Raw genomic sequence first — 25010 nt, 5'->3', positions numbered from 1 at the left:
ATCGCAAATGATAGAAAAATACTCGTACTTTCTGATAAATTCTAATAAAATTTTGTGCAAGTTTACATTTAGATAATAATTCTTTACAATTTAATTCAATTTATTATCAGCTGTAACTACACTTACATAACTCGCTAAATTTTCACCTGTTTGATCTTTTTTTGATGCTATCTTTGTTCAAAGTTTTGTGCTGTACATTGATTTTATTATAAACGACTTGCCCTTGATGAGTTGATTTGGTAACTACTTTAAGATGTTCTGAGTTTAGCAGACTCATTTATAATTTTCCAAAAACATAGTTCATCAGTTTCAAGTTTTACAAACAGTTATAAGAAGTACTGCCAAAATGCAAAGTTCTTATTTTTTACCAATGGCTGCACCGTTATCTTATTCTGTTATATTCGTTTTTGAAGCAGTCAGACTAAACATCTGAAGGTTTACTGTTTCATGGTGACAGTGTTAAAGTGATCATAAGGTTGGTGATTGGTCTATAGATATTCTGTATAAACAAATGTAAACCAGGAGAACCAAGGCTAAGATAACAGCACTTAATAATTCCCTAAGGAAAAATATGTGCGAAATGATGTCACTGGTTGCTATAATTGGGATAGTTGATATCGATTATTGCAATCAGGTTGAAGCATTACACAACTCTATTAGTCTCTGCAACTACAGACTTCATCATCGCACTTTTAATGGCACCATCTGACACAAAACCAAAATATGTCTTAAGACAGAACAGCTTTTGATTTGGTGTCTGATAGTGATGATAGTGTTCATCAGGTTGCTAGCTAGTCAATAAAGATTTTTGTCTCAACTAATAAAAGAATCCAGATAACTGTTAAAATAGCAATGCGATACATTTTAACAAAAATATGTGGTAATTTAGGACAGCCTGGAGAATTTGGTGTACCTGGATATAATGGACGACCTGGAGATGCAGGAAGAGATGGAGTTCCAGGCAGAGATGGTGTTCCTGGATTACCAGGCTTTGATGGACAACCTGGATCACCTGGACATGATGGTCAATCTGGGCAACGAGGAGAACCTGGTGCTCCGGGATCTGATGGGCAGCCAGGAAGCCAAGGAAGTCCAGGACGTGATGGTTCTTCTGGACAACCTGGAACCCCAGAAATTCGAGGAGCACCTGGCACACCAGGTATAGTGGCATTCTAAACAAACAGAAAACCTTGAAAAGTTGTGAGTAATCTGTGGCATTCGCAAAATAAAACAAAGTTCAAGTTGGTAGGGTCATGAAATTGCCCCTTGAGTGCTTTCATTGCTTCAAATATATATGGTATTTTACAGTAGACGACTTGTCTTATTTTTGCTTAATTTCTTTAATATAATATCTGTGATTTCAGCCTGAAACGAGTTTTTTTAATCCATATATAATAAGAGCTGTGCTTGTAAACCTTGATCAATGTACACTTTTATCTAGTTTTTTAAAAAATGGCCTTAGAAATTTTCATTGAAGGTTGAGTTGAAATAACATGTATGTTACAGTTATTTGGTATCAAAAGGTTCATCATGTCCTACTCTGTTGTTTTGTAGACTCAGAATATGTGTAAATGTGACTACAAGCTCTCAAAATCTAAAAATTGAACAGTTAAAAAACCACTGTAGATTAGAATTCTTTATTTTGATGACGTACTCAACTCGACGTGGTTATTGTTTTGACACAGGATGTTATCTTATGAAATGAAAGGCCTATAAAAGACCCAATATAACACTTCTCATTGCTTTAGTTTATGACAAACAATTCAGGCTTTACTTGAAAGTCCATATCAAATATAGACGCTCGCTATTTTACAGTTTCATTTCAGCTTGGTCTAATCATCTACACATGTAGTCATAATCTGATCATGGGACCCATATCTTCTGCCAAGCGACGCGAACAACTTTTGCGGCATTTTTTTACTATCACAGGTGACCCACAGGTTCCTCATGTTTATCAGATGCTGATATACACCTCCTCTAGCTTAGGTTAAAAAAATTAACTTAATTTTTAGCCTAGGTTTTGAGATATCAGTGCTCAAATTGACAGCATTACAATAACAATAAAATAGAAAAGTAAGGACAATAGACATGAATTCATTGAATGCATGAAGTTCATTTGTGAAAGTATTTTGACGAATGAGGTTGAATAAAGTGAAACAGAAAGACATTGTCTTCAACTATGTCACATTTGAGCCGCTTTCAGAAGGATTCCAACCTATGGCGTTTTTGTGATGGCTGCGATTAATTATTTGTTTTTGAGCTTTTAAGAACTTGTAATCACATTTCCACATATTTTTTACCTACAACCCAGCAGAGTAAGACATGATGAGCCTTTTTACACCAAATAACTGTATTGTAAATTTAGTTGCAATTCAACTTTTAATTAACTTCGGTTAATTGCTTTCAAACTTTTTATTCTTTGCTAAAACTCAAACCGATAACAACTTTAGTTAAAAAGTTATTATCGGTTTGAGTTGTTATTTAAGTAGTTGTAACAACTTTAGTTAAAAAGTTGTTACAAATACTTGGCAGCAACCAAGAGGCAGTCAATATATACAGACTTATATAGAAACTGGGCTTGCATTAAAAAGCTTTGTTTAGATCAGATTTTGAAACCGCAATAGTAGTCATCATCTCAAAAATTCTGTGAAAACTGTCAGTTTCTGTGACTAAGGTGGTAACTATTACCCGTCAGTTTTCAAAAGTCGCTGCAAACATGAACTTGGATAAAATTTCAATAGACTTTATCAGAAACAATGAGAAAAAATACGATCGTAAATTAAAGTGTTTTTTATCAATTGCGATAATTTTCAATGTTTGAGTTGATATGACGGCCCGAATGTTTTAAGATTAAAATTAAAAAAAACGTGGTCACGTTTGACACACTAAAAAAAATACTAAGAAAATAATGTAATTATCTGTAATTAATGCTGCAACTGATATAGGCTGATGCATTTACATGAAAACATTTCACGTCTCTATTCTGTCAATCCCTTTGCTATTATAGACGCCATTATTGCACTTTTGCATGATCTGGGTGATTTAACCAGGCTCGAGTTTTGTTAAGTTTATTCTTGAAATTTTTTGGCCATCAAACCACCTCAAACATATAAAAACTATCGCAAATGATATTTTTTGATATCTATTAAAACTTTCTGCAAGTTCATTTCTAAACTCTAACTTATCAAAAGTAATTCAATCCTTTTTCAGCTGTAACTACACTTACATAACTTGCTCACCTTTCACCTGTTTGATCTTTTTTGACGCTATCCTGGTACAAAGTTTTGTGCTGTAAATTAATTTTATTATAAATGACTTGCCCCTGATGAGTTGACTTGGTAACTACTTTAGGATGTTCTTAGTTTAGCAGACTCACTTATCATTTTTCAAAAACAAGTTTATCAGTTTCAATTTGTAGAAACAGTCATAAGAAGTGCCGCCATAATGTAAAGTTGTTATTCTTACCAATGGCATCACAGTTATCTTATTCTGTTTTATTCATTATTAAAGTGATGAGATGAAACATCTGAAGGTTTATTGTTTCACGGTGGTTACAGTGTTAACCCTTTCGCGGGCGAATTTTCAAAACTAAATCAGACTCCCATGGGCGAATTAATTTTCCAAAAAATCAATTTTTTTAAAAGGTTCATACACTTTTCTGTGTGTTATTATGTGCATATATCTATGTTTAAATGTGCATATGTATACATGTATATGTCCATAGGCATATATATATTATAAACAAATAAAAATGTATAACATAAAATATATGCTTTTCATAATAATTGTCTATTTACGAATGATATTTTCGAAAGCATTCTCCTTTACAAAGGCCCACATCACAGTCTTTGCACCATGTACTTATTCGTGTAACAAAGAGCTCCCACAAAAATGTACTTCCTGGATTGACAGGCTCAAAAAACTTTTCAAAGTACTCTACTGGTTGAGCATCTACTGGAGTAAATACTGGGCCTGTCACTGCTATAAACTGCTGAATCGTAGGAGATTTATCTCTGTTTATGTTGGTTATATTCTTCTAGGCACTGGCATCACTCCTACTCACATCCTCATCATTACTGCTATCAGCAGTAATGATGCCTTTTCATCACTGTCACTTCCAGATGTAAAGTCATTACAATCACAATTCAAACCTGATTCACTGTCATCTCTTGCTACTAAATCTAAAAGGTCACAGTCAGCTCTGAATCTCTTAGTAATTTTGGTACTAGTACTTGCTTTATTAGAATAATCTAGGGAGGTTCTTTTAGAAGTCGCCATGACGGTAAACTAAAGTCAAACTCTCAAAAAATTTGGTAAATAAAAGCTAAAACCGAAGCAAGAAAAATAAAAGTTGATAAATTATTTACAATTTTCTAATTTTTTTCGAAAGTTTATTCATTCATCACTGCTAAAAACGATAGTTTTTTTTTCAACCTTGAAGTCAATTTTTGAAGCTAACCAAAACTACTATATCGTAGCTTGCTATTGGTAAAAAAAGTAAACAAAAAACGGCATTTAGCTAACCAGAAACGGCAATAATAAAATACGTTACCGAAACGACAAAAACGTCGCACTGCCCATTAGCAGCCGTATCGCAAAGTGAAAAAAACGTCGCACTGCCCGCGAAAGGGTTAAAGTGCACATATGGTTTCTGACTGGTCTATAAATATTATATATAAACTAAGGCGAACCAGGTGAGCTAATGCTAAGATAACAACACATAATATTTTGCTTAAAGAAAATAAGTGTTAACTAAAGGGCGTGACAGATCTGCGGGTGAACCAGGAAGAGACGGATCTCCAAGCAGAGACGGGGCTCCTGGATCACCAGGCTTTGATGGACAAACTGGACCATCTGGATCACCTGGAAGAGATGGAGAGCCGGGACAACCAGGCATGCCTGGATTTCCAGAATATCAAGGGGCACCTGGCACACCAGGTAAAGTTGCTTTGTAAACAAACAGAATACCTTGAAACCTTGAGTAAAGCTCAAGTTCTTAGGGTTATGAATTTTCCCATTTTGAGCTTTTATTGTTCTAAAGATAACTGGTCCTCTACAGTGGGTTACTAAACTTATTTTAGCTTGAATACTTTAATTTAATATAATATCTGATATATCCATTTAAAATGAGTTTTTTTAATTCAAACTTAGCTAGAGCTGCGATTGTACACCTAGTTCAATGTTTACATTTATTTAGTTGTTTGAAATCGTGCCACAGATGTTTACATTAGCGACAGCGCAGTTAATCATTTTCAAACTTTTTATTCTTTGCTAACGCTTGAACAGATAGCAACTCTGATTAAAATTAGTTATAAATACCTTTCAATGACTGATAGGCAATCAAATATGCAGTTGTAAATAGAAACTGGACTTTTTGTGACCAGCTTTGTTAAAACCAGATTTCAGAACAGCATTTATATTTTTCATATTACCAACTTCGTGAGTACTGTCAATTCATGTGATTGAAATTGTAATTATTACCAGTCAGTTTTAAAATTAATGTTAATGATCAACTTAGATATAATTTTCGTAAACTTTATCAAAAAGTATCTATCTTTTTTATTAGTGGCAATGGTTTTTATGAGTGAGTAAGAGAGATTAGGATAAAGAGTAAGAGAGGAAGAGAAACAGAGAGAGGAAGAGAAAGCTTGAGAGAGAGAGAGTGAGAGAGAGAGAGAGAGTGAAAGAAACTGATAGATAGTAAGCAAAAAAGAGAAAGAAAGAGTAAAAGAGTAAGATAGAGAGTAAATGAGGAAGGAACAAAAATAGGGAGAGGAAGAGAAATAGAGAGAGAGTGAGAGAGAAAGAGTGAGAAATAGAAAAGGGAGATAGAAAGCGAGAAAAAAAGAGAGAGAGAGAGAGAGATAGTGAGAGCGAGAGAAAGAGAGATAGAAAAAGAGAGTGAGTGAGAGAGATGAAAAAAAGAGATAGTTAGCAAAATAGAGAAAAGAAAGAGAAAGTTGGAAAGGGTAAGAAAAAAGGAAGTGAGAAAAATTAAATAAACTAAATTGATGACTAAATAGAGAGGCTAAATAAATTGACAAAATTTTACAACAATTAGTAAGTAATGATTTACGAAAGCTTTTGAGATTTGTCAACTTATATAAATTTTAGGTTTTACTACGTTATATTGGTTTTTCAAAACATATTAATTCAGGTGCTTGGGAACTTGAAAAAGAATTAAAACTATGCATTTGGTAATTTAGTCTTTGATGGTAACAACAACTAAAAGTTCATTCTAACGCTGACTCTTTGATAGATGTTTTCTCTTAAACCATTAAAACCATGAAAAAGTTATTAAGATACAAACACAAAGTATTTTGCAAAAAGGTGTCGTAATTTAGGAAATGATGGACGACCCGGAGAACCAGGAAGCAATGGACAGCCGGGCCAAGCCGGTGCTGCTGGATCACCGGGCTTTGATGGTCAGTCTGGAGCACCTGGCTCGCCTGGGAGAGATGGAGAGCGAGGACAATCAGGAACTCCTGGGCAGCGAGGCGAACCTGGCACACCAGGTATATTCACTATGTAAACAAACAGAGAACTTAGGACAAACGAGAAGAATTTCCAGCATCAGTTCAAACTGAACACTGCCTATAATAAATTATAACTTCACTCGCTAAATGTAAAACATCAAATGGAACACTTTATCAAGCACGAAACTGTCCTGGGTCGATTAAATATGGGTTTATGCAAAAAGTAAAGATTTTATTATAATGTATAAAACACTATTTAACACACGCTAGTTTACCGTACAAAATGAATTTATTCGCGGAGTTATACATTATTTCGCGAAAATTGAAATTTCATGCATATTCGCGGATTAAATTATTCGCGTCTGAAAACGGTCACTCTCTAGGAAGAGTTAACTCTATTGCGAATAGCAATAGAGTCAAACATGCGCATGCGCGCATTGCGTGTTTCGGTTTCTATTTAGCTTACAACTACGAGCCGATCGTGCTAAGCTATAATAAATTTTTTGCTGCGTTCAGAAGTTTTCACGAATACTCATCGATTTTGAGGCCTTTGATGAACCAAAAATTTGTGGTAAGTAATTAGTTTTTTCAAAACCATTTACTAATTTAGTTGAATTTTACTTTGGTTCTTTGGTAAAACGCAATATTTATTTTTTCAACCAAAATTTTTGAACCAAAATGACTGCAAGGGTGGTAGATGTCATTCTTAGAAGATCACCAATCATTCAGGGAGATCTTGAAAATGGGGTAGAAGTGACTGCAGCTGTTAACGAGGAGAATATATATGTTTTAAAAAGGAACAAAAACGCCTTTACGAGCACAAATCTTTGGCCAACCGGCAGAACTTTGCAATAGTAAGCCACGAGGAGAGTTCTGATGATAAGTTCCTTACCAGTCATGTATTAGCGAGAGAATTGCCTATAACATCTACTCAAGACAGTGACAGCGACAGAGCTGCTATTACCAAAATAACTAATCAGAGGGCACCATTACACGCTATTATTCACTTATCAAGAGTACCAGTTTAATTTTATTACTAGACAACCGCCATATGGACTAAACTGTTTATATTTACTCCATTCATCGTTTGCAAAATTTTATTCGTATTTGAAATATTTTATTTGGGTACTCAAGTTTGTAATAAATTATAATATATCTATACATGAAATAAAACATATAATTTAACCATGTTTGCTGCAGCGATATCAATGAGTTTTTGTCGATAAAGGTGTCTAAGTTGAATGGTTGCTTCTCTGCCAATATTCCTGCCTTGATGAATATTACTACTTGTCTCTAGTTTTTGTAATCGGAGTAGGTTGTTTCATTCTCAATCTGCAGTAAACACAAAAAATAAAAAATATTGATAAGTGTTTAAGGAAGTACGAAAACAATAGCTGAAGTATTTGATGAAAGTGATCAGCTTTTAAACAAAAGACTTAACTAATGCAGTTAAATATGGAAAAAACGTATTTGATTTGCGGGTAACCCAGGAAGAGACGGATCTCCAGGCAGAGATGGTGCTCCTGGATCACCAGGCTTTGATGGCCAAACTGAATCACCTGGACCAGATAGACAACCTGGGCAACGAGGAGAACCTGGTGCTCCGGGATCTGATGGGCAACCGGGAAGCGATGAAATTCCAGGACGTGACGGTTCTCCTGGGCAACCTGGCAGTCCAGGATTTCGAGGAGAACCTGGCACACCAGGTAAAGTTGCATTGTAAAGAAGCAGAAAATCTTGCAAACTTTTGAGTAATATGTGGCATTCGCAAACAAACCAAAGCTAAAGTTCATAAGGTCATGAAGTTGCTCATTGAGTGCTTTCATTGTTTCCAAGATAGCTGGTCTTTTACAATGGACTTACTGGATTTATTTTAGCTTGAATACTTTAATATAATATCTGAGATTTTAAACAAAAATGAGTCCTTTCAAGCCATATTTAGTAAGAGCTGTGCTTGCACACCTTGTTCAATGTTTACTTTTATTCAGTTGTTTAAATCCGGCCACAGATATTCACATTTAAGGTTGACTTGCCACAAAGTTTACAGTACAATAATTTGGTATTCAAAGGTTCCCATGTCTTAATACGCTGTGTTTCGGGTTTAAAATATGTAGAAATGCGATTACAAGCTCCTAAAAGCTCAAAAACGAAAAGTTAATAAAACTGTTCTAGGTTGGAATTCCTTTATTTTGATGATATAATTAGCCCACTGTGGTTATTGTTTTGACACATGATGTTATCGAGAGAAATGAAATAGAAGGCCAATAAAAGACCCAATATAACACTTCTCGTAGCACTAGTTTATGACAAACACTTCAGGTTCTGCCGGAAAGTGCAGATCAAATATAGCTGCTCGCTACTGTATAGTTTCGTTTCAGCTTGGTCTAATGATTTAGCCATTATCTAAAAAATGTGACCTATAATTTCCGCCAACTGGTGCGTACAACTTTTGCGGCATTTTCAACAACCACAGGTGATTAACAGGCTCCTCATGTTCATCAGAGGATGATATGCAAACCCTCGAGCGAAGATTAAAAAATTAAACTAACTTTTAGGCTTGGTTTTGAGATACTAGTGCTCAAAGTAGTAGTATCACAATAATAATGAAATAGATACGTAAAGACCATAGACATTTATTTGTGAAAATATTTTGAAAATATTTTGAAAATAATGAGGTTATGAAATTATGAACAGAAGCACATCGTCTTCAACTACGTCACATTTGAGCTGTTTCGACAGGGATTTCCGCCTACAATGTTTCCGTAATGGCTGCGGTTAGCTGTTCGTTTTTGAGTTTTCAAGAGTTTGTAATCACACTTCCACATACTTTGTACCTGAAACATCGCATATTAAGAAATGCTGAGCCTTTTCATACCAAATAATTGTAATGCAAATTTTGTTTCAAGCCAACCTTTAACAAAGGTCAGTTAATAGCTTTCAAACTTTATATTCTTTGCTAAAGCTCAAACAGAACAACTCTAATTAAAATTTTTTTACAAGTACGTTGCAATGACCAAGAGTCAGTCAATATATATAGTTGTACATAAAAACTGGGCTTGCATTAAAAAGCTTTGTTTAGACCAGATTTTAGAACCGCAATCGTAGTTATCATCATATTACCAATTCTGCAAAAACTGTCAGTTCATGTGACAGATCTTGTAACTATTACCGGTCAATTTGTAAAAGTAAATGCGAAGACAAACTTAGAGGATAAAATTTTAGTACATTTTATCAGAAGAAATATCATCATAATTGAAAGTGTTATTCTAACAATTGCGATATTTTTTTATGTTCAAGTTAATCTGACGGCTAAAGAATTTTGAGTTTAAAACCAGAAAATACTTTATTGTGGTTGACACTTTCAGAAGAAAAATACCAAGAAAGTAATATCATTAGCTGCTATCAATGCTGCAGCTGATATAGGCTGATGCATACATAAAAACGTTTTACGTTTGTATTCTGTCAATCGCTTTGCAATTATAGATGTAATGTATGATCTGGATGATCACTCTTGCATGATCTGGGCGGTATAACCAGGGTCAAGTTTTGTTGACTTTAATCTTGGAAAATGTTGGCAGTCAAACCACCTCAAACATAAAAAAACATTCGCAAATGATAGAAAAATACTCGTACTTTCTGCTAACGTCTACTAAATTTTGTGCAGGTTTACATTTAACTAATAATTAATTACAATTTAATTCAATCCCCTCTCAGCGGTAACTAGACTTAAATAACTTGCTCACCTTTTACCTGTTTGATCTTTTTTGACGCTATCCTTTTACAAAGTTTTTTGCAGCATATGAATTTTATTATAAACGACTTGCCCTTGATGAGTTGATTTGGTAACTTCTTTAGGATTTTCTTAGCTTAACAGACTGATTTATCATTTTCCAAAAACATAGCTCATCAGTTTCAAAGTTTTAGAAACAGTTATAGACGAACTGTCAAAATGCAAAGTTCTTATTTTTACATATGGCAGCAACGTTATCTTATTCTGTTATATTCATTATTGAAGCAATCAGACTAAACATCTGAAGGTTTACTGCTTCATGGTAACAGTGTTAAAGGAATCATAAGGTTTGTGACTGGTCTATAAATATTATTTATAAACAAATGTAAACCAGGTGAACCGATGGTAGAATAGCAGAACATAATATTTTGCCCGAAGAAAATATGTGTTAATTTAAGGGAGTGATGGACAACCTGGATATGTGGGTGAACCAGGAAGTAACGGCTTTGATGGACAAACTGGATCACCTGGATCACCTGGATCACCTGGAAGAGATGGAGAGCAAGGGCAACCAGGAGCACTTGGACAACGAGGAGAACCTGGCTCTCCAGGTATATTCACAATGTAAACAAACAAAGAACTTGAAACAAATGGGAAAAATTTCCAGAATCAGTTAAACTAAGCTTTCACAATGAGTTATGAAGTTACTCATTAAATGTAAAACTCAAACGAAACAGTTGATAAAGCACGAAACTGTATCGGTTCAATTAAATATGAGTTTATGTAGAACGTAAGGACTTTCATATAATATATAAAGCAATAATTTAATACATGCTAGTTTAAGTCATATCTTGCAACCAACGCTTTTTTTGCACTTTTTGTGCAATGTCTATTTATATTTAAATACCAAAAGCCAAAGCTACAGATATTCACCTTACCAAAATACCAGCTAATTGCTTGCCATCTTTAAACAACTTGCTCGTGTGAAACAAGCTAACTGATTCGGCTTATAAGGTTTTCCGTCACAAGAGAGAGATAGAGGGAGAGAGAGAGTGAGTAAGAGAGAGATGAAGAAAGAAAAAAGTGAGAGCGTGAGAGAGACAGCTAAAAAGAACGAGAGAGTGAAAGAAAGAGAGAGAACTGTGAGAGTGAGAAAGAGGTAGAGAGAAAAAGAGTGAGAGAAAAAGGGAAATAAAGAGAGAAAGAGAGAGAGAAAGACTGAAAGATAGAGAGAGGGAGAGAGATAGGTAAAGAGAGAGAGAGGGAGAGAGTTAGAGAAAGAAAAACAAATAGAGAAAGAGAGAGGGAGAGAGGAAAAGAGTGAGAGAAGAAATGAAATAAAAAGAGAGAGAGGGAGGGAGGGAGAGAGAGAGAGAAAGAGGTAGAGAGAAAAAGAGTGAGAGAAAAAGTAAAATAAAGAGATAGAGGGAGAGAGAACAGAGAGAGAAAGAGAGAGAAAGTAAAAGATAGAGAGAGAGAAATAGAGGGGGGATGGAGAGGGTGGGAGAGGGAGGGAGAGGGAGAGGAAGGGAGAGGGAGAGGAAGGGAGAGAGAGGGAGAGGGAGAGGGAGGGAGAGGGAGAGGGAGAGGGAGAGGGAGAGGGAGAGGGAGAGGGAGAGGGAGAGGGAGGGATGGAGAGGGTGGGAGAGGGAGGGAGAGGGAGGGAGAGGAAGGGAGAGAGAGGGAGAGGGAGAGGGAGAGGGAGAGGGAGAGGGAGGGAAAGGGAGAGGGAGGGAGAGGGAGGGAGAGGGAGGGAGGGATGGAGAGGGAGAGGGAGGGAGAGGGAGGGAGAGGGAAGGAGGGAGAGGGAGGGATGGAGAGGGAGGGAGAGAGAGAGTGTGAGAGATAGAGAGGGGGGGAGAGTGAAAGAGAGAGAGGGAGAAAGAGAAAGAGAGAGAGTGAAAGAAAGATAGAGAGAGGAAAAGAGAGAGAGAGTGAAAGAGAGAGAGGGAAGGAGGGGGAGGGATGGAGAAGGAGGGATAGGGAGAAAAAGGGATGGAGAAAGAGGGAGAGAGAGAGAGAGAGAAAGAGAGAGAAAGATGGAGAGAAAGAGAAAAAAAAAACTTTTGCATAGTCTGAGCGTTTTAACCAGAATCAAGTTTTGCCATTTTTAACTTTTAATAATTCTGGCATTCTAACCACTTCAAACATCAATAGCAATTGCAAATGATAGACACATACCGATACTTTTTGATGTAGTTTACTGAAGTTTTGTGCAAGTTTTATCTTTAAACACAAATTCATTATTGTTTTCAGATTAGATTTTGGAACCGCAACCGTAGCCACCCTATTACCAACTCAATTAAATACTGTCAGTTCAAGCGACTGAAATTGTAAATATCACCTGTCAGTTTAAAATTTATGTTAAATCTCCACTTAGACAAAAAATTTGTAGACTTTATCCAAAAGTATCAATGTTTTTTATCAGTTGTGATCGTTTTTATGTTTGAAGTGAGTTGACTGTCATTGTGTTTCAGGTTTGCAATCGAAAAAACTTGATTTCAGTGAAAATGCTCAGAAGGAAAATACGTGTAAAATGATCTCACTAGTAAACTGTTGCTATCATTGCTATAGTTGATATTGGCTATTGCAATCAGGTTGAAGCATTACATGTTTCTAATAGTCTCTGCAACTATAGACTCTATCATCGCACTTTTAATGGTACCATCCGACACAAAACCAAAAGATGTTTTAAGGCGAAACATATTTTAGTTTGGTTTGGTCTTCTAGATGGTGCCAGATGTTGAGTGTTCATCTGGTTGCCAGCTAGTCAATAAATATTTTTGTCTCAACTGATAAAATGCTGCAGATAGCAGCTAAAGTAACAATTCAATAAATTTATCAAAAATATGTTGTAATTTAGGACAACGCGGAGAAGCTGGTGCACCTGGAACTCCAGGATTTGATGGACGACCTGGAGATGCAGGAAGAGATGGAGCTTTAGGCAGAGATGGTGCACCAGGATCACCAGGCTTTGGTGGACAAAATGGACGACCTGGCTCTAATGGAATAGATGGAGGGCGAGGTCAACCAGGTAAACCCTTTCAGCAAAAAAATACCTGGTACTCAAGAGTTTGATGAACCACCCAGAACACCAGGCTCCTGAGAGAACCTCAGTACCCTAAATTAGTGAACAACCTGATATTAAATACTATCATAGAAACTGTTACGCTTATAGGGTTTTAAAGATAATGCTACATAGATTTACAAGAGGTTACTATGGTTTACAACATCATCAAACAAACAAAGAAACCTGGAGATCTAAAATGACTTTTTATTTTTTCCTTCTGAGGCAAGCAGCTGTACTATTGGATCAAGACAGAGCAATAGCTATTTATTTTATACAAAACCATAATTTGGCCTCTATTTAACACAATATGAAGTACCAAGCTAATAACATGTTGCCTTACTTTTAATTCTTTCACTGCCTCATGCGAGTTTTTACAAAATCAATGATCAACTGCCAAGGACCCATCTTTGCGAAGTTTTCTGTGACTATGTAGTATTGAAATATTACTGACTCGTGACAATATAACCAACGATCATTAGTATTTTTAAGTTAATAAGAGAGTGGTCAAAATATCTTTTTAAAAAATTAACCTATATTGGCAAAGCAAATTATAATCTTTGGTCAGAAAATTTCAAGTTGAAAAAGAATTTTTTTTTCCGACAATCAAACTTTTTAGTTGTACATTTAGTTTAGTACATTTTAGTTGTAATTTTAGTTGTTTAGTTCCCCAAACATCATTTTTGGCGTCTTTGTCAAAATCACAAATACGCCAAAAATGATGCTTGGGGAAAATATTTTCAAATTGCCTGAAAGTGACACGATGACTGATTTCTTTCAGTTCAGCAATTAATAGTGTAAAACGGTAATATTTTCCTTCTAAAACCAGTAGCAAAGTTGGAGTTGCAATGCTCCCATACTGAAAGTCTAGTGGTCAGACAACTTCCTTTAACTTGCCAAAAACCCACTTTATTACAAAAATAACATCGATCAAGTTGTTGTTTTGCGAAGTTATTTTGATTTTTTTTAAATAGGTTTGCTGAAAGTTAAAGTGAAAATGAAGACAGAAACTGATAAATCATACAATTTTAGTGATAAAAAGTTGAAATTCAGTAAAATAGTTAAAAATACATACTAAAGCTTAGCTTTGAGTGTGTGTGCGTGTGTGCGTATGTGTGTGTTTAGTGAGCTAAACTTAGTTTGGGCGAAGTCCAAGTTTATGTTACACATACGTCTGACTTGAAGGTAAGAGCTTTTTATGGTACATCATTATGTTACATTTATTGCAGATCGTAGCAACTAAATGTAATGAATACATAAAAGCTACTACAGCTGTGGGTAACTATAGTTAGTAAGGTTAACATACTATTTAGTTACTAAATTTTTTTATGTACAGTACTCATATAATCTTTTGACGAGTTTTACCCGCAGTTGTCTGAATTATATAATTATTATCGCTTCTGTATGGTGCATAATAATACTCCCACATACAATATTTTCACCATATAAACGGATCAAAATTTTATCATGAGAGTGGACTGTTGTAGGGTTTCTGCAAACACCTCCAGTGTTATAAACAGAATACTTCTTTTGATTACATTATAAAAATTTAGATTCAGAATGAATTAAATACTCAGACAATTAAAGTGACAGTGCTGACTTTGATGGTGTTGAAAGTAGTAGTTGTGTAAGTGTAAGGAATATCGTAAAGGATTGTGATAGCTTCTCAGTGATCGCAGCTTCACACAGCTTCAGCAATGCATAGTATAGATCTATTCGATTTTTTGCATAGCTCTGTTTTTTAAAATGTTAGCAACCTTAAAGGTTGACTTGCAACAAATATCACATTACGGTTATTTGGTATCAAAATATTCACCATGTCTTACTCCGTTGTTTTGTAGGTGCCGAATATGTGGAAATGTGATTACAGCTTTTAAAAGCTCAAAAACTAAAAGCCGCCGTAGATTGAAATCCATTTATTTCTCTGACCTAGCCATGACAGTTTAGTCATTGTCTTGTCACGTGATGTTCTCACATGAGTTAATAGGCCACTAAAAAGCTCAATATAAACTTATTGTAGCACTAGTTTATGACAAACACTTTGGATTTTACCGAAGACCCCGTACCAAATATAGATGCTCGCTACTTTACAGTTTTGTTTCGGCTTGAACTAATCGTCAAGTCGTAATCTGATCATGCGAAACGAAACTTCGAAAATAGTTTTTGCAGCTAGTTTGATTACCACAGGTGACCAACAGGCTCATCATAATTATCAGACAATGATATGTACTCCTTTGAGGTAACATTATAATAGTAAACAAATTTTTACGGTAAGTTATATGATATCTCTGCTCAAAGTGACAGCATTACAGTGACGATAAAATAGACGCCTAAGAACAATAGACATGGTTTTATTGAATACGCCAAATATATTTGTGAAAATATTTTGACGAATAAGGTTGCACGAAAGTGTAAACGGAAACCATCTACCACAGCTACATCACATTTGAGCCGTTTTGGAAAGGGAATTCAAACTACGGCGGTCTCGTGTAGCTGCGATTAACTGTTCGTTTTTGAGCTTTTAAGAGCTTGTAATCTCATTTCCACATATTTTGCACCTACAACACAACAGATTAAGACATGGTGAATCTTTTAAGATCAAATAACTGCAATGAGAATTTTGTTGCAATTCAACCTTTAAATTAAAAATCCAAAATCATTTAAATAGGGATTAAATTTGAAAAAAATAATCGTATACATATCATGCAGCCAAATTGGCAATTTTCAGTACAATGCTGGCAGTAGGGTGAAAGCTATATTTGTAAATGGACAGCAGTTAAAGGGTTAACATAGAAATTATTTAAGCAACTTAGACAGAAGTTTTATTTGCACTTTTTACAGCATGATAATAGTATAAAGGAAAAGATAACTTTATTGTGGCCTTGATGCTCTTGTCTAAGTCAATTACAAGCATGACTTGGTTGGTAAAACTGTTTTTCAAGCTGGTAAGTTTGGTGACATCTATTTTAAATGTACTGTATGCTACACATAGTAATTATTGACAGTTTACTAGCTGCCAGCTATGACCACAATATTATACTTTTCCATTTAGCAGCAGTTTGTGAAGATGCTATATTTAAAGTTGAATTTAAACAACCATGAGAAAATGCAAAATGAAATATATGTAAAAAAGTCAAGTCATACAATATGAATTGACCGTAACAGCCCAAGTCATAATGAAAGGAACAAACAAGAAGTTTGACCACTGAAATAATTTTGGAACTAGTATTTTTCTTTTGAGCTTTCCAACTGTGATCACATTTTGCCGATTTCAATCATAAAACATTTTGGCAGTCAAATCACCTAATACAGCAAACAAAATTTCCAATAATAAGAACATATCGATATTTTGTGATAATTTCTTCAAATAGTTGACATGAGCAATGCTTCAACTGAAAATATGTTAAGCTCATAGCAAATGGAGTTGAAATTACTAACCGCTGTGTACAACAAACATTTTCGTGGTTGTACCTCAAGATTGTAATAATTATAATAATAACAATCAATTAACTTGCCAAACGTAGAGATTCGTTAAGAGCACATCAATAAGTGTACATTTTATAGTTACTGTTTATTATTACAAATCTCTGCTAACATTTTTTTCTATTCTTAGGAGGGAGCTCAACTGGTGGCAGCCGGGGAAGCACTTTTATAAGGTGGGGCAAAGTCGAATGTCCACAAAGAGCAACGAGGATTTACCATGGTAAATTTTCAATGTTAGAATGCTTTTTGATCTTGAAGTGCAGGTTTACATACAAGTACTAAATTGTCTATATACTCATGCATTTGGCATAATGAATTAAAATGCATTATAAGTGGTAGAAACACCTCAGCTGGTTAATTGGCTGTGACGAATCTCCACTGCTCATAAACCTTTCTCATTGCTTTTTTGGTTAAAATGTGTTGCACATTGCTACTGCTCATCATTATTGTTCATTGTTAATTGTTTTTGCCAATGCTTATTACTATTGCTCATCATAAATGCTCGATGTTATGATTCATTGCTAATGCTCATCTTTTGCTCATTTGTAGCGTTATTTGCTATTGCTTGTAGCTAATGCTGATTGCTTGTTGCTATCTCACATTGCTATTGTTTGTTACTAACGGTAGTTGTTATTGCTTTTTGATATTTTTATTTTGCTGCTGTTTGCTGCTGGTGTTTATTTCTAGTGCAAATTGCAGTTGTTTGCTGTTATTGATTGATAGTATTGCTCATTGCTAGTGCAAATTGCAGTTGTTTACTGTTATTGCTCATTGTTAATGTTTGTTACTGATGCTCAATGCTAATGTTCATCGCTATTACTCATTGCTTATTTTTGCTGATATACCTTTTGCCCAATATATATTCTCATTGTTAGTACTATTTGCTGTAGCTCGTTTCAACTTTTTCAATGACTAATTGTATTTAAATTTGTACTAATTTTTTCTATTAAAACATCTGTGTGCAAAGATCAAGGTCAAACTTCTAATAGGATTTGAAATACTTTTTCCAATAAAATGCCTAATGTTGTCACATATTAAGGTTGAAATTTTTATAACTTTCATATTAAACATATTTATCCAGATATTTATATAACTAGTTAGTGGCGATCAAGGTAGTTAACAGGTTTTACAAAAGCAACATTCAAAGGTTTTACTTATCACTTAACTGCGGGAAATGCTGACCCATACTTTAAAAAATTTCTTTTCCTTAAACTGCTTAAAAAATTTTTTATAACTAGTGAATAAAAAAGGACAGCATTTCAGGAGATGGACAAAAATACAAGATTTTTGTATGGAAGCATGTAATTTGTTTGACAGTAAATGCTATCTAATGTATATAGTAACTAATAACTAATACATTGCTTAAGGTATTTTTTATTTTATAATTATCAATTTTTTTTATACAAAAAACAATAGCCACTATAATAAATGATACAATTACTAATAGTAATATAATAAAACAGCACAATGGTCATGGCAAAAAGTACTGGGTCATTCAAATAGGTAGCCGTGTAAACATTTTTGGTGATGACTCGCACACTGTCTGAAGACTCATTGCATCTCATCTCCCAAAAAATAAAAAGTTGTTGAAAAGTGAACGAGACCATGAAAATCTTATTCTAGGGTATGCAGCAGCTGCCAATCCTTGGTATGGCATGGGAGGATCTACAGAGCTTGAGTGTCTTAGTCTCACACCTTCCTGGTACAGTAATTCTTTCACAGATGTTCAAACCTCTACGAAGCTCTTTGCTGCAAAGTTTGCTTTAGGTTTGTTGTACTTTTTGGTTTGCTACTTTACAAAAACTGAGAGCTTCTATGTATGAAAACCTAACATCTGCTAGCAACACTAGTGTGTTCAGAACACCCAAGTGCTGAGATACACACAATCTCTTTTATTGACTGAATCATTATTAATGCAGTGTTAGCCAGTGTGAATTTTATTATACATCGATTTCTTCTATTTTGTATCTATATATCTAGTTTATATTATGCTATGTGGTATTTTATAATCTTATGCTACAATAAATGTTACTACCTTACAAAATTATGCAAATTCACACTATAATATATTACATTTTATTATGTTAAATTGTTTTTGTGTATGCCTTTCTTTAAGGTAAAAACTTCCCATGGTACATCGTAGTGTTACATTTATTGCAGATCATAACGACTAAGTACACTAAATACAACAAAGTTATTGTAGGTAATTATAGCTACTAAAGTTAGCATACTATCTTTTGCTAACTTTTAATATGTACATCACTTACATAAAACTTTGACAATTTTTACCACCGATGTCATCATTATATAATTACTTAAATTATGTTAGTTTATAATATATTATGTTATATTATACTAGGCTGTATAGCTTCAAGTTATAATATATTATGTTGCATGTTAGTGTATCATTTTGTATTATTTTATTATATTCAATTATGCTACATTATAATTTTTGGTATAACGTCGTAATAGATTGCATTGTGTTTCTTACTAGTAGTTATTTAGTTATAGCCAAGTAATAAACAAAGTGGTCATAGTATTGTAAAACTGACCTTTGTTTTTTATCCCACTTTTGACAAAGCAGCTAAAATACTCGGTAATGTACATGTATATATATTAGATTGCTTGGGCATAAAAGCTGCTTGCATGGGAAAATATTTTTCACCTTTGAGCGTAAACTAAAATGCTACGTAAAAATGCAAAAAACTAACAAAACATATTAATAGTTGAGCAAAAAAATTCAATACAAATCTTGAAAGCTAAGAACAGCTGAAAAAACACAAAACAACCAGAATATGATTTTCAAAATTATTAGCTTCAACATAAATGCAAAAGGTTTTCATGGGTCGGCTAACCCAGTGAGGATGATGGCAAATTCAAATTCAGCTAAGGACTGTAGCCAAGCAGAAATTTTAAAGCAGCAAGAAACATGGGAAATGTTTTTTCTTCTGAGCGTTTCAACCGGGATCAAGATTTGGCCATTTTGATCTTAAAACAGCCTGCCACTCAGATCACCTAAAACTTTCCAATAAAATAATTCAAAAGTTATGCAAGTAGCCTTCTACATGTAATTATACACTAACAAGTAATAAAATTATTTGATTTGTTTTAAAAATCAGCGTTAGTAATAAAGATAAAACATTTTTTGGATTTCCATGCTTTGAATGTATGTGAATTTTGTTTTTTGCCAAATAATAAAAAGCTGTAAAATCCAAACAGATTCGACAACATTTTGCTACACTAAAATTGGTGTGAGGGCATTTGCAATAAGACTACTATTCAAAGTCACAAAAATTCTCACTGTAAATGAATTCAAATTGTTAAAAACCTAGCAAAGTTCTCCCCAGTGAAAGTAAAAAAATCAGAACACTTCATCACAACACCACATAGGTGTATTTTAGCTACTATTGCAAACAATATTTTTTCCTACGACAATAATGAAATAATTGACCTTTTGTTTTATTACCAGAATCATTAAATAATCAACAGTTCCGATTGTGCAGATTCTGTCTGCACCGGTGCTGACATCTTCCTAGGCTTTTCTCTTCTATGTAGCATAGGAGATTTTCTTATTAAAAGCGACCGCCGTTTATGCGACCTTGAATGTAATAACGGTATGGTAAATAGGAAATATGTGTTGCCGTTCTATAAAATAAAGGGCAGTATTTAAAACCGTTTAGAAAATTTAATCAGGTAGCCAGGTTGAGGTAATGTAACAATTATACAAAGCGTGTATTGAAAAGTGACTGTTAACAGAAAGCGAGTCTACTTTAACAAGTTCTGTGTTGAGGAGTACACCTCTAGTCTCGGAAAGATCGATAAAGCGCAAGTCCAAATTATTGAGCTAGGAGCGTGCCATTTCATTGACAGAGGTCTGTTTCAAAACTATTTTGAGCATGAAACTCCGTAATTAAATTTATCTCACAATACTTTTAATGAATAATCATGGCAGGCTTTTTTTTATTCAGCATAAATTCATCAATGGTAATTGCTTCAATTTAACTTATTGCAGTTTGGACTCTAGGACTTCTCTGCATATACAAAACTGATTGTCGTTATTTAGTCACAGACCTATGGCTCACCACTCTCTGACAGTAGTAACCATGATAGCTGTGTACCATCTCTAAGCTTACCATTCATAATCGAACTACAACCTGCATGCTAACATTTCTGTTCTCTGTCACTTGAATTTGATCTATTTAATGAAACATTAAATTTGGAACTGTAATAATATTTTTATAATTTTTAGCATAAAAGTTATAGTTCATGGATAAAAAAGCATTTAAGAAATTATGTCATTATAAACTACCTGGTTACATAAAGACTTGCTTTAGGAGCACTGGTGAATATGCCACCTTCCAGATTTTTGACAATATAAGAAATTTCAGAAATATATTTTTGAAGTTTATTACTTGCTTGAATTACAGGGTTTGCATGCTTCATATGGATTTGGAGTTGTTCCCACTTCAAGTTATAAAAAGTTAAATTCCGAATAGATTTGACAGTAAGTCGCTTTGCAAAGTTTGTGCAAAGGCAGTTGCGGTGAAACTTCTATTTGATGTAAGATAAATGCTCACTGCAGATAAATTCAAATTGATAATACCTATTCAAGCTCTCTTCAGTACAGGGAAAATAGTCTGCGGAATTCATCCAACTACATGTATCATTCAAACAGAGGATTTATGGCATTGATTTTAACCTTTTACAACACAATTTTATGATGGATAAAGCTGCATCGAGTTCTGAATTGAAATATTTTCTAAAAACATCAACTTTTACATAAAATTAAACACAGTTATCAAATCACAAATAACCACTTGGTAATTTGAAATTAAAAAACTTTGAAGAGTGTATTAGGCTGACTCTGTAGTAAATAAGCCATTGAACACTGAGATTTTAAATAATACTAGAGGTTATTAAATTTATTAGTAATTCTGTAAATATTTTATCAATTTGGAAACTTGTTAGTGAAATATATTGAAGTCTTTTTTCCTAAGACCTATCAATGCGTGTGAAAAAAATCAAACATTAGTGTCAAAATCTTTCTGCCTGCTCAGTCCTTATACAACAACATTCCCGATAAAACAGATAAGTTTTAACCTCCAACTATTTACAAGCCCCAATGTTGGGCTATTCTGCATACAAATTTATACACATCTTTTTCTGCATGTATTTCAGGCCTCCATGCTGGTACTTTTGATGAGAGAGCAGATAACTCAGTTATAACATGTGCAGTCTGCCTAACAGTTAAGTCTCCTGTGGTAAGCAGATTAAGTTATTCTAAACCTGTATTTGGAGTAAACCACTAATATTAACGGTAGTCGTTACGATAGGAAAAACTGAGTCTGATAATTTGTCTAAAGCCACGTTTTTTGTTCTGAAAAAAATTCATTAGACAGGATTTGAACTCGCAACATTTTTCAGTGCAGCAATACGCTTTAACAACTGTTCTAACCAACTCTCTTTCAGCATTCCACAGCAATTGTATGTAATTTTGTTACATCTCTCACAGCACACTAGAATGTCAGTTTCATAGTATTAATAGCTTCAAATGATGTTAGCTTGAATTTAAGGTTTTCCTCGTAAGCAACGCTTTGTCACCTCAATTTTTAGCAGGCAGTCACACTGCTTTGTAGTTAGTCAGCACAATCTGTTATCATTTTGCTATAGTATAGGGTGAATTTCATTAGTATATACCGCAAATCAATTTTAGAGCACTTCGGTCCTGGTTTTTAAATGGTGCGACAGTCTTTTTACCATAAAAAACATTTGCTTTTTTCTCAAAACTTTTCAAAAAGAAATACAAAACAACCTCATAAACCAACTGTTTACATCATTGAGATCGAAGCGCTGCAAAACTAAAAGTACAAAGCAATGCAAACTATGTTGTCGCTAGCTTTGTTATCTTAAAAGAACTTATGCATGTCTTAAAATAGTTCTGCACAAAACTGTATATTGGTAACTCAAAGCCTTGCTCTGACATTTGATAGAAGCTTTTTGCAGATAATTGTGTTAAAGATCTTTCACTGTAAAGTAAAGCTGAAGGTTGTAGTAACATCTGACATAGTCCTTATGCTGCCTTTAGGTACCGGCCAATCTACCGACAAAAATCTGAGCATAAATTTACCACCATAAAATACAGTGCATTAAACTATTCTCGCGACATAACTGCAATAAGATTTGATATGGTATGATATGATAGAAAACATTTTTTCATGTTTCTTATTGTTAATAACATGAATTGGACCTAAATTCTTAAAACTTACTTTGGTTGCTAATATTAAAAAATATTACAAAATATAAAAAAATGACTGTTAACTTTGTAATCCGCGCCGACCTTTTGCGAACGACGTAAATTATTACACTGAAAAAATATTTTTTGAGATTAGCAGTGCACTTAAATTGCACCCTACCAAAGCATACATGTAGGTGGCTTTTATCAAGTAAAATCTTTAAAAACGCTTATGACGACTATTTAAAAAAAACCTTCAGTTAAGATAGACAAAGTTAGACTAGACAGCTTTGATGGTCAGTATCAGGCGGCATTGCTTTGGTTGCACCCCTCTAAATCTTCTAAAAAAATTTCACATCATTGTGAGAAAAGTGTTATATATAAAATATATTTGTGCCATAACCTGGCACATTTTATGAGACCTTTCTTTTAGTCTATCAGAATTAGTGCCTAAAAATTTAAGTCACATTCTCAAGTGCATGAGAGTTTTTTTGCTGTTTAGTATATGGGGCTGTTGAACCATAGTTGATAGTAAATCAAAGAATCAGTTTTTGTAGGGAAGGTTAACTTGGTGTCACTAACATCAGCAGCATTCTTAAAGTCTTTTTCTTTGTAAAGGCTAGTTATCATGAGGACACATTTTTTTGTTGAGCAATATATATGAGTTTTAGGCAATTCACTTCTTTTCTGCCATACATATATTTTGCGAATATGCATTATTCATCAGTAATCTGTAAGTTAGAAATGGCAAAAACTGCGGAGCAGGCAAATTTTTTTACTTTCTATTTTTAGTGAACGCTTTATGCTTGCGAAACATGGATACAGCCGTTGATAATGATGTAGGAGAAAATGTGGTGCGAACTAATCCATTTCGAGCATTTTCTACAATTGAGCCGCTTTCTTTTGGAAGCATAAGAGACTAACACTAAGAGGTTAACACTAAGAGGTTAGCAATACTGTTCTGCTAAGAGAACAGTAGTGTTAATCTCTGGCATACCATTCCTTTTTTGGTTAACAAAGTGCCTGTGTGAATCCGTAATGCGTGAATGTCCGTTAAAATTACTATTGCATGGTAACTCAGTGTGTGGACAACTCCAAACCGGTATCATACACACAGTGAAAATATGACCATAGAAAGGTTTACATGTACATGATGGCAGTGCCTACAAAACTACTTGATGGTTTTGTCTGATAACAGTAGAAGCTTTTAGCCGTATATGAAATAAATTACTATGGTAACTGCAAAAAATACTTTAAAAAAAAGGGAAAATGAACAGCCTTTTTATTTTTTATTATCCAACCTAAAAATTTGAGCAAGGCGAAAAAAGATAAATAAATCCTTTAATGTTGTAATTTAATGAACACTTCAAATTGTGTAACCAACATTACAAAACTTCACATGCACATAGTAGTGATACTTGTGTGCTCTACCCGCTGAAACAAAAATAAACTAAATATTGCAAAATTAAAAGAAAATTAAAGTGAAAATTTTCTTTAGGAAAATAACTGCATAAAATGAGGCTTCTGTTGAGCATCATTGTCTTTGATGAAATTTATTTAGATAACAATTCCTGGAACAACAGTCTGCCCTCCAAATTGGCACAGAGAATACCATGGCTACCTAATGACAACTTCAGGTACGTACTATCTAGTAACACTTTCTTTATAAACAAACATGTTTTAGCTCAATAGTTTGTTAAACTAAACTGTTATGACTCAGCTACACATAGTTATCGGTATAGTCTGTGCACAATAAACAATTTTTTTTTATCTAGAATCGTCATATCTTGATGTGAAAAATATAAAATTAGGTCATTTGTGCCAATATTGAATAATTTATATTTAAACGCTTCACGACTTTCGAGTATAAATAATGTCATTTGAAAAGCAAGTTTTTAAATTATTTTTAAGCAGTAAAATGAGCAAGATATTCACATAAAACATACTTTACTAAGTAATTTTTTTAAACACGTAAAAATATATCAAGTTATAACGATGTGTAAACAATTAGTTTAACATGAT

At 34.0% G+C, this 25010-nt stretch overlaps 1 protein-coding gene across 1 annotated transcript in view; it reads left to right on the top strand.

The window, feature by feature from the left end:
- The window catches only part of LOC137407137 (collagen alpha-1(III) chain-like), a 49660-nt gene that overhangs the window by 23520 nt on the left and 1130 nt on the right, over nucleotides 1-25010 (top strand). The window contains exons 13-23 of the mRNA XM_068093738.1: nucleotides 890-1159; nucleotides 4041-4194; nucleotides 4769-4938; nucleotides 6345-6521; nucleotides 7964-8182; nucleotides 10665-10817; nucleotides 13070-13240; nucleotides 16887-16976; nucleotides 18380-18523; nucleotides 21935-22017; nucleotides 24550-24625. Of these exons, the coding sequence (XP_067949839.1) occupies nucleotides 890-1159; nucleotides 4041-4194; nucleotides 4769-4938; nucleotides 6345-6521; nucleotides 7964-8182; nucleotides 10665-10817; nucleotides 13070-13240; nucleotides 16887-16976; nucleotides 18380-18523; nucleotides 21935-22017; nucleotides 24550-24625 (1707 nt within the window). The remainder of the gene's footprint in view (nucleotides 1-889; nucleotides 1160-4040; nucleotides 4195-4768; nucleotides 4939-6344; nucleotides 6522-7963; nucleotides 8183-10664; nucleotides 10818-13069; nucleotides 13241-16886; nucleotides 16977-18379; nucleotides 18524-21934; nucleotides 22018-24549; nucleotides 24626-25010) is intronic.

Source organism: Watersipora subatra, chromosome 10, assembly GCF_963576615.1.
Source record: "Watersipora subatra chromosome 10, tzWatSuba1.1, whole genome shotgun sequence".
NCBI classification, from domain to species: Eukaryota; Metazoa; Bryozoa; class Gymnolaemata; order Cheilostomatida; family Watersiporidae; genus Watersipora; species Watersipora subatra.
Note: the sequence above shows the minus strand (reverse complement) of the source record. Positions and strands in the feature narration are given on the sequence as shown.